The following is a 10,902-nucleotide window of genomic DNA, read 5'->3' on the forward strand; positions in this document are numbered from 1 at the left end:
TAGCTCCAGTATAAATACATATTCTGATTCTGAAGTATACAAGCAATGCTCGAGCAGGACAGTAAGATGACCGATTTGTAGGGCAACAGCCAAGCAGGTGAGCATGCAGGTAAGCCAGCGGGCAGGTTCGGCAAGCAGGCTGCTGGCCCACCCGTGTGCTTACCTGCGGGTGGGCCATTAGGAAGGTTAGCAAGCGGGCTATCTGGCCAAAAGGTGAGTGGGTGGGTGAGTGAGGAGTCCTCACCGACTGCATTTGCTGGAAGGTGAGGCAGCAGCACTCGCAGTAGCCATGCTTGGGCCGGCAGGGCGGACCCTGAGCGGGGCCTCCCGTTCTCTTGCAGCCTCCGTCACGCGCACTCGGCTTGTCTGCCGCCTTCGTGTGAGCATTAGTCTCGGCTCTGCAGGGTCAAGTCGCAACACAAATGAGTGCAAGTTGGCACCTGGAGCAAAACTGACCTGGACACCTCATGTGTTTCACATGCCCGCTTCAATCATGTACATGCACAGAAGGGCGCCTGTCACAGGAATGTCTAATTTATACATTCGGCTCAACGCTGTCAACAGAGATGAGCACTGCTGATAGGTCACTTATTTAGGAAGATATTTTGACTGGACGTATTAAAGTGTGGCCATTGCATTTAATTTAAGAGAAAACTTTCAATCAATCACACCTGGTGCCCATGGGTAGAGGTAATAGTTAATTACAGATGCTTCCGATGCCTGTCTGAAAATCACAAAATCAGTCCATTTTTATTTACCCAAATGATTTAGACTCGTTTCTCCACAAAGTGAACCAATAAATAAATGTACTCCTATCGCCACCTGAAACTCTTTAAATAAATAAAAACTTACGTTTATGAAATATCCATTGTCTTTAATAACAATTGGATTTTACAATCAAATCTCAAAAAAAGAATATATTTTTTTATCCGTAATTTTAAAAAATTACCTCAATTCATTATAATTCAACAAATCATGGAAGCAGGGAAATTTTTGCAGCCCTACTAAATTGTGCCAAATCTAGAATTATTACCTTTTGTTTTCCATGACGAGCAGCTGCTGTTGGTCCTGCTGTTGCTGCTTCTGCTGCTTAATTTTCAGTTCCTGCTGCTGTTTCTGCTCCTGCAGTTGCTGCTGGGAGGGCCCAGCTGGGAGGATCTCAAGCTCGAAGGGGCAGTTGCCACGCGGCGATGCAGTGTTTATCCACGGGAAGCAGCCCAGCTGCACGAACATTGGGCGATAGTGCCTGGTCACGCACACGCACGTCACTGTCAGCTCACCGTGGCTACCTGTGTGTTCAAAGTTGTGGAGCAGGCGTGAAGAACCAACAGCCCCGTAGGCCCACTTCATTTCAAGTTACCCGCAACCACATGTGGCTTACCACTTTGCAATGGCCTAAGAACAATATTTTTCCATCGCTACATCTTAGCGACACTAATTGGGAACGAGAGTTTTATATTTTGGTCCTGGCAAAAATGTTATAATTTAGATTAACCAAGCAGTGACATAAGTGACTCAGATGTATGTTCGTGTGTGGCCCACCAAAGGTAAATTAAAGTCCTATTAGAGCCTCGGTAGGGTACAAATTCTCTACCCCTGGCATATGTAAACGTGCGTGAAATAATCTGGATGCTTTTTACCGAGGATAATTCTCAGAATTTAAATAGACATACACTGCACCAGGGGTAGGCAAATTTTTTGACTCGCGGGCCACAATGGGTTTTAAAATTTGACAGAGGGGCCGGGCCAGGAACAGATGGATGGAGTGTTTGTGTGAACTAATATAAATGACGTGTAAAAATCATTACATGAAAGGATTTGGCCTTTAACAGGTGGCAAGGCATTTATTTGCAAGGCAATTTAACAAATTGCACGAACATGAACAATACAAAAACATGTCGAAACTCCCGGTCAAAGTGCGCCATCTAATGGGGAAATGGGGGCATTACAGGAGAAAGGTAAATTTTAATTTAATAATATTTGGACAAGTTCGGCGGGCCGGATTAAAAAGCCCAACGGGCCGTATACAGCCCGGTGGCCGTACTTTGCCCATGTCTGCACTGCACACTGCTGTCAAACTGAGTAAAGGGGGTACCCAGGACCGGTTCAGTTTTCACTTGCTAATAATCTTATCCATGACCAACAATAGGCTCGAGTCGTCAGATTAAAAGCACAGTGCACCAAGCACTGTGACACTGTTTCACCAACATTTCTGGAATAAATGCAATTAAAGATGTTCTTTCTAAAAGTGTGAATAAATTAATGCGATGCCCCAAGTGAACAACTCACTGACTACAGTCTTCCACCTTGATGAATGGCTTTTGCAGTTTAATACCTGTTTGGCATACACACACAAACCTCGAATGAAGCTTAACAAACACATATACGAACAGACACCAGGTAAACGTAAGAACTGCTGCAGCTGTACATGAATGGGTAGGTAGTAGCGGACAGATTGTGTTGGTAGTGACCAGCACTTATTTTCTTCTCTGACTTGAGAGCCAACTAAATTACTCCACATTCACTTTGCCTGAGTCAGGTTATATTTTTACTGGTAGGAACGAAGTTGTAAACTGAGTGTATCAGCCTGCAATAGATTAATGTGTCCGTCCGTCTGTCCCCTTTCAATACTTTAACGAAGTGAAATCTCGTGCTGTTGGGTGTAAAATCAGCAATAGACAGCGCAGAGACTTGATATGTCTTATTGCACCCAACATTTGGAAGTCACATTATCTCATTTGCGAACTTCTACCAGCCCACCCTGCAGGGACCCGTTATATTTTGTTAAAAGTATACCCACCAGGCACTTTTTCAAAGCGTGCTGGCTGGCATCACTGATCACAAGGATTGTGGTTAACTCCATGGCTAAGTATAGTGCACAAGTCAGCAACGGCTATGTGAAGCACACCGATAAGTTTATGCGGGAGACATGAAGGCATGTGAGTGGTTTGACTGCGTGCGTGCGATATGGGTGTGTTCCACTCACTGCTAATGTGCTTGTGTGTGGCACTGCCAGGCTGAGGTGCAGGCTGTGTGAAAACAATATACGGACACCAGAGTTAAGATAGGCGACTGCACAAGTGAAATAATTATTTATGTTAGAATTGCAGAATTAAATATTTTAGGATAAAAATCTTACAATGACCTAAGTTTTTTTTTAAATATAAATGTTTTAAATTATGAATGATAAAATAACTCAACTTTTATGAGAACATGTACTAACTGTAGTTTAAACTGCTATTGTGTTAAATGACTAGTGGTAATCATGGTTACATGTCATGTACTAAATATGTACAATGGAATCATTTCTGTCCATGGCAAGGCCCATCATCTATTTCAAATGATTTTATTTCCTAAAAAGTGCACATCTGAAGAGCCAGACATATGAAGGAGACAATTTTCCCCTTCATACAGTGAGGGAAAAAAGTATTTGATCCCCTGCTGATTTTGTACGTTTGCCCACTGACAAAGAAATGATCAGTCTATAATTTTAATGGTAGGTTTATTTGAACAGTGAGAGACAGAATAACAATACAATCCAGAAAAACGCATGTCAAAAATGTTATAAATTGATTTGCATTTTAATGAGGGAAATAAGTATTTGACCCCTTTGCAAAACATTACTTAGTACTTGGTGGCAAAACCCTTGTTGGCAATCACAGAGGTCAGACGTTTCTTGTAGTTGGCCACCAGGTTTGCACACATCTCAGGAGGGATTTTGTCCCACTCCTCTTTGCAGATCTTCTCCAAGTCATTAAGGTTTCGAGGCTGACGTTTGGCAACTCGAACCTTCAGCTCCCTCCGCAGATTTTCTATCGGATTAAGGTCTGGAGACTGGCTAGGCCACTCCAGGACCTTAATGTGCTTCTTCTTGAGCCACTCCTTTGTTGCCTTGGCCGTGTGTTTTGGGCCATTGTCATGCTGGAATACCCATCCACGACCCATTTTCAATGCCCTGGCTGGTAACCCTATTTACAGGGTTACCTCTGTGCCTTATAGACTTCAGACACCCTATACGGAGATAGAGAAACCCTGCAGGTAGACACCTACATCCAGGATTATGAACCGATAAGCCCGCAGCTTGAAACTGCTCACAAACAATATCTGTCCCTTCCTGCAAGCATTTTACCGAAATTCATTGGCATATTTTTAACGTGGCAACCCTTTCTCATTTTAGTACGATGAGTCACAAGTCACTTCTGTCACTGCAAGGGCTCCGTTCAGTGACAGAGGTATGTCAATGTATGCCCCCCCAAAAGGTATTTTAAAAGAAAAGGTACCCCACCTCTGTCCTAAATGGAAATAGAGGAACCGTATTTGTAGACATGGTAATGTTTTACATGCCGGAGAAACAGCTCACCTGGACATGGGGCCCTGGCGGTGGGGGGTTCCCAGCCTCGCATCTCTTCTTCTCCAGGTACTTGAGGGCAGCTGGGTGCGATGCATTAAGGACTCACAAGTGTCACAAAGTGGACACCACGTGTACACCGACACTAGGGATGAAAACCCATCATCTTACCCCAGCAAGAAAAGTTTGCCTGCTTTTGCATCTAGTTGTTTTATTTAATCATTTCTGTTCATCGTTTCTTTCATGCTTTTTGTTGAACATTTGATGTTAAAACTTTCTATTTCAAACAAAATTAAATAAACATTATTCGTGAATATTGCCTATCATATTAAATTGTCATTTTTTTACTTCCAAATATTACACTCTTGGCAAAACTGTGCAATTTTTTGGAAAATATTTGTCCCATCACAATTCTCTTGAACACTTTCCCCAAGATGCTGGTAATTCACCTGATATTGTGGTTGGTTTAGTTTTTCAATGGCACAGGGCAGCAAAAGGGATACCATCCATGTGTATGATCTTCACGCCCCAGGAGCGAGCATTGGCAAGCAGGTCGGCGCCTACATTTTCCTGAGCATGCGCACAAGCAGAGCGTGCCACACAGACATGCAGGGGAAAGCGCATCGCCACAGCAATCACAAAGGCTTAGGAGCCACCACGGTCATGGCTTACACCTACGTGTAAGTGTTCTAAAACAAAATCTCGTCTTGATGATTCAGAAAGTTCATCCAGTTTAAGTTAGAGGTTTATTTCATACTATGTATTATTCTTACAACATATTTCTTAAGCAGCAAGAAACCTCAACTACTGGGACCAGACCGTACATGGATATCTACTTCTGCCATAATATCAGAGTACCCAGAGGCACTGGCTAATGAGGTAAGACCTTGCCAAGTAAACTAGGTTGAGGCAAAACCAATTCAATGTTGTGATGCTTAAACAATGTATATCTTCAAGCATTAAGACACACCGCCCAATGAATTAAATATGTATTTGAATCATTTACACTAGTTCTTAGGAAATGAAAAATAACTATTTAGTGGTGCTTAATTTCACGTAGCCACGAATTAGATGCAAGCACAGGAGGATTCATTGAAATCAAATGTGTGCATTCACAAGGCAGCACAAACCTGTGTCTTCATGGCTTTCTGTACCAACTTCTTTCCACGGCTCACCTGCAAGGGACAAGCAGGATACATCAAATACATACATTTTTTCAAATTGTCCATGTAGTTGGAGATATCCAGCTGTTTAACTAAAACCAAAACCTCTATTGGTAATTTTCTTATAACAAACATATAAACGCCAGACAAAAATATATATTAAGAGGTTATGCATTTATTGTCTTAAAAGTAAACTTTTGTTTAGATTGTAGTTGATGTGCTAAGGAATTTTGTGCTATTTTTGACAACCAATTAAACCCTCCCAGAGACCCATCTCAAACATTCACCGTCCTCACTAATTATGAACTTGTGGATGTGCACTGCACTCACGAGTAGTGCCGGTAGATGAAGCTTTTTCTGCTGTTGCAGCACCAGCTGCTGTTTGTGTTGTTGCTGCTGCTGCTGCTGTGAGGCCGTGACAGATGGTTTCGCATCACTGCCCTCGACACCTGCCCGACACCCGTTCCTGAGCTGCGGTGCGGGCTGAGACCTCCCTCCCAACTTCACGGCTGCGACAAAGCGATTCAGCACTCCGGCGCACTGCCGCTGCTTGCTTCCCGCAGCGGCGCCGGTTTCAGGCGCTTCCTTCGTGGGCCGCGCGATGAAAGCGCAATGTTTAGTGGTCCGGGCCTGCGCCGTTTGAGTCCTCTGCATCGTAGAGCTGGAGGTAGGCCTCTCGTCATTGGGCGCGCCGATTATAGCTGTCGGGCCACCAGACGTGACCGGCGTTGTCACAGTGACTGCCAAGCTCGCGGCAGCACTGCCGGTCTTTCCCAGGCCAAGCGTGGAGCTTGTGCTGGAGGGAGTCAGTGGCCCTCCGAGCGGCGCAGCAGCAGTAACAGCAGCAACAGCAGCAGGCCGACCACTGCTGTCTGTCACAACCTCCCTGCGGCTGGTGATCAAGTAGTTGACGTCCCGACTCAGAAACCTCTCCACAATCTGCAGAAGTTATAAGTGTTATGAGACACAGGCACTATTAAGTCAAATCCATCACGGTCATCTGTGACCTCAGGCAACCATCAGCGAGGGCAGTACAATTTGGATTTATAAATCATCGAAATATGTCTACATTTTAAGGTGTCACATTAACATGCATTCTCACACTTGTTTATCCTACTGAGTCATATCTCAAACTGCACATTTTTTAAACCATTGGGTTTGCAGCTTCAGCAGTTTGTCCATCACATAATGTGGAGGACAAATAAAGTGCAACATCTCTACAGAGCAAACTGTCATTGTGTGCTCATCTGTTCTCCCCTTGGCTACATGAACACCTATCAAGATTTAATGCAAAAGCACATAATTAAATATAACTCTATAAACTGCACAGTTTAGCCACGTTCACCTTGCAAAAGATGCTTCGAGTTTCCATGGAACATTACCTGGATGAACAAGGAAATAAAACAACGAATGCATCGTTACATGCTCACGCCTCTAAGTCCCGTGCAGCGAGTCACGAACACAACTAATTCAGAGGCCGCTGCTAACCAAATCACTCAAAATGTACCCGATCTCCCACCTTCACCAACCCACACTGACCAGCGGCATAACACGTGGTCAAAAATACCCCAGGACCTACATGGCGTGCGAAGGCCCTTACTTATCCAGCTGGATATTGACAAAGGGGATGGCGTATGTAAATATGTTGAACTTCTTTCGCAACGTACGTAGCCAACCGAGGTGATCGAAGTTGCGGGGACGGATAATAAACATCCCTACATTCAACTAGGTAATACCGAATAAAGCCTTCGCTTCGCCTACATACTTTAGAACTGCTTTTTGCGTTTAGTATGTTGTCCTTCCCCCGCACCTCCGATTAGCACGCTTGGCTACGTACGGTGCGAAAGACGTTCAATACACACACACATACATACTGAGCGTGTATCCTCACCCCTCCAAGCTGCTGCAGTTCTCTCTCCAGGTGAGTAGCCTGCCGCTGGTTCTGCACGTCCAGGTAAAACCGCTTGCCCTGCAGGGGAGCGTACCTCTTCGGCTTCGCCATGCCGCTTCTTCCGGCGCACAAGCATCTATAGAGCACGGACACGCCGGCGATGCGATCACACCCATTACAACTAAAGCAACAAACACAACACGGTTATCAACCAGCGTCCTGGATGCTCAATCACTAGACGTGCAACAATGTGCTCCCCCCTCCTCTGACCAAGATGCGATTGCAGATCGTGATTCCAAAAATAAATTGGGTTTTATTTTGTTTTCACATGGTGGTGAATGAAGATTACCAGCTCGCTCTTATCAGATCTCAGAATATATAAGTACGGGTTTAACCTGGCAGGTGTTTGGATGGGGTGACCGCCATGCACGCAAGGTTGTCATAGGCCTCTTACAGAGCTGTGCTGCTACGCTGTGGGCAATAGTCAACAGTCCAGCAATCTGCCGCCTGTTGTACTGTCCTTCAAAATTCCCACGTCAATGTTCCCCGCTCTAACTGACCGGCGTGTTAAGAGACACGGGTTCTAAAGTCTTTATGTACAAAGCGTGAGGTAGACTCGGGGAGATTAGCCTGGGAGATTCGCATGGGGACTTCGCGTTACCCAGGAAGAAAGAGAATCGGTAAACTCACGGTGACTTAAGGACGCCCGTGCTACTCAGGGGAGACACAAGTGAACTGCCATTGAATTCGGGGAAAGAGATTCACGGGAAAACTCGCGGTGCTCGGGGAGACATCGATGAATTCATGGACTCGGGCAGGTTATTCAAAGGGACACTTCGTGCTATTCGTGGGGGGGGGGGGGGGCTCACGATCTCAGGGAAACTCGTAGGGGACACTCGGGGAACTCTGAGGAATCACTCAGGCTCACGGGACTCACTCACTGAGACTCATACCAAAGGGACTCACTCACTGGGACTCACTCAGTCTCAAGGGACTCGCTGGGACTCACTCACTGGGACTCACTCAGTCTCAAGGGACTCACTCACTGGGACTCACTCACTAGGACTCAGTCTCAAGGAAATCAAGGGACTCACTCAGTCTCAAGGGACTCACTCACTGGGACTCACTCACTAGGACTGTCTCAAGGAACTCAAGGGACTCACTCACTGGGACTCACTCACTAGGACTGTCTCAAGGAACTCAAGGGACTCACTCACTGGGACTCAGTCTCAAGGGACTCACTAGGACTCAGTCTCAAGGAACTCAAGGGACTCACTCACTGGGACTCACTCACTAGGACTCAGTCTCAAGGGACTCACTCACTGGGACTCAGTCAGTCTCAAGGGACTCACTCACTGGGACTCACTCACTGGGACTCGCCGCCTTCACCGCAGCTCGACGCCCGCCTCCATTTTCCCGCCAAAGCTCAGGTGGTCCCAGCATGCACCGCGCAGCTACGGGTGCCGAGAAATACGAAACGCGATTCGCTATTTCGATTTGCATTCGATTCGTACTGTACGCGCGTGTGAACTTCTTTCGCACCGTACGTGGCCGACCTCGGTAATGGGAGGTGCGGGGGAAGGACAACAAATTAAACACACAAACAGTTCAAAAGTCATGGGCTTTCAGCATAGCTCCAGTGGTCTCTTGTACAGTACGGTAGTGCAACGTGCCGAAATAACCATAAAACACATTTGTACACGCTTTTTATTTGTTACAGCATGGTGGTAGGATTATTGTGTTGTTGATGGTTGACCAGCGATCCGCAGGTCCAGGAAGGTTTGGGAATCAACAGACCTGTCAACCCCTAATCAATTGCGCTACCTTATTACGGACCAATTCAGGACCTGTCACCCCGTGCCCTTATAAATCTCAACGTTCAGCCTACAAGGACCCATCGCAAGGGTGAAACACAAACAAATACGGGCAAAAACATGTTTTTGCCCGTATTTCCCGGAATGTTGCTTGGACAAAACATTCTTGTTGGTAGGGGAAAAAAAAAGTCGTGAGATCTCTCGTGGACTGAGTAGTTTTAAGTTCCCATCAGCAGCAGCAGCGAGGAGCGGACACGCCGGTGCGTCAGTATTCACGACCAATATCCATAACACAGGGGTTTTTTGGGGGGGGTTAAATCGCGTAAATATAAAAGTGTCGTTAAACCCGCCAACACCCGACACAGCCAATTAGTAAGGTTTGTCACGTAAGCAGAACGTGCCAATTCGTTACTAGTGTAGTGAGTCCAACTGAGTCGCAGACCGTTAACTTGGGAGCAACACTTTAACACAACAGCACCAACATAACACAACCTACGCTCGGGTCTCGAATGCCCATCTAGCCACGCTACGGCAGAACTAGACACGGTTCGCTATCCCGGTCTGGACCGCAAGCTGGGTCCCGGACCGCGTGGCTAGAGGCTTCTTCTCCCCGACGTGGATCTTCCAACACCAACACTTGAAGAAGAACCCCGAGCTCCTCATGGAGCTCTCGTTATATACCCCCGGGCAGGGGCTGGTTCCACCCTCAGCCCCGCCCTTAGCCCCGCCCACCTTCCAGGCTCCTCGGACCCCTTCTCAAACGTTCCCGAGAGCTCTCCGGGACCACGTGACCGCCCCTCGGCCCCCGTCCACCGGTGGCCCGCCTCCAGTATCCTCCGATCACGTGACAACAGGTCAGCCAGAGTATCATGCCCCAGGGTAACCCTGGCTGGCTGGCGCTCGCTCTCGCTCCCTCACTGGGAGCCGGCACCGCACGCTGCTCGCGGTGCCTCCACGCTAACCAGCGCTCACCCAACTGCAGCCTGCACCCGGGTTGCCCGCAATGACAATATTAGCGGCCGTGATTTCGCAAGTCCCGGCACCATACAGTGACAAGTACAGTCACTACAGTAGTGTAGTGTCGTGCGTCTCCTCTTCGTTCTTTTGCACACTCAGACACGAGGTGGTCACAGGAGGCACCGTCCTCTCCTTTTATTGTTGTTGAGTTCACGCCACCAACTCGGGCCCCCTCTCTCTCACGACCACGCTGTTGCATGACCCGTCCCAGACACGACCCTGTCCGTGTTGCACCGACGGCATTGACCGGGACAGCCAACTACTGTCCGGCCGCGCAATGATCGGGCGTAGGTGGCAGCAACGAGGGCGGCGACGACGACAGCGACGAAGAGACGAGTCCACTTCCTGAACCGGCAGCCCAGAGCTCTCGCTCTCTGCTGCTTATATTCCCCTCGGCGCGCCTTGGCTCCGCCATAGCCGCGCCTCCCTTCTGGAACCCACCAGAGGGTTCCAGGGGCTTTCCCACGAGGTCTACCGTGACCCTTGCCCCAGTTTCTCTGCCCTGCCGGCACACCCATGTGTGTGCTCAGCGGCGTGTGCACTAAGTGTCCACCTGCAGTTGCTGTACAGCAGCGCTATGCCACTACCCCCCTCCCCCCCCGTAAAAAACACAGCCGTCCCGGCTGTTAATATAGCAGCAGCAACTGGCAGGGAGGCAGGGCAACCCCC

General features: G+C 47.6%; 1 protein-coding gene across 5 annotated transcripts in view; it reads right to left on the minus strand.

Moving 5' to 3' along the window:
* Positions 1 to 8,886, minus strand: part of LOC116948697 (uncharacterized) — a 17,573-nt gene extending 8,687 nt beyond the window's left edge. The window contains exons 1-11 of one of the 5 annotated variants that reach the window (XM_076069236.1): positions 8,769 to 8,886; positions 7,403 to 7,538; positions 6,857 to 6,893; positions 5,842 to 6,450; positions 5,479 to 5,523; positions 4,852 to 4,918; positions 4,361 to 4,431; positions 2,987 to 3,029; positions 2,290 to 2,335; positions 1,034 to 1,246; positions 245 to 398 (exon numbers count right to left, since the gene is read on the minus strand). In XM_076069236.1, coding sequence (XP_075925351.1) covers positions 245 to 398; positions 1,034 to 1,246; positions 2,290 to 2,335; positions 2,987 to 3,029; positions 4,361 to 4,431; positions 4,852 to 4,918; positions 5,479 to 5,523; positions 5,842 to 6,450; positions 6,857 to 6,883 — 1,275 coding nt within the window. In that variant the 5' untranslated portion in view covers positions 6,884 to 6,893; positions 7,403 to 7,538; positions 8,769 to 8,886. The other 4 variants (XM_032965670.2, XM_032965683.2, XM_032965675.2 and 1 more) reach the window with 4 other exon arrangements.
* Positions 8,887 to 10,902: the final 2,016 nt, after the last annotated feature.

The sequence above is a fragment of the Petromyzon marinus genome, chromosome 2, assembly GCF_048934315.1.
Source record: "Petromyzon marinus isolate PM22_M1 ecotype Great Lakes invasive population chromosome 2, UKy_Petmar_22M1.pri1.0, whole genome shotgun sequence".
NCBI lineage: Eukaryota > Metazoa > Chordata > Hyperoartia > Petromyzontiformes > Petromyzontidae > Petromyzon > Petromyzon marinus.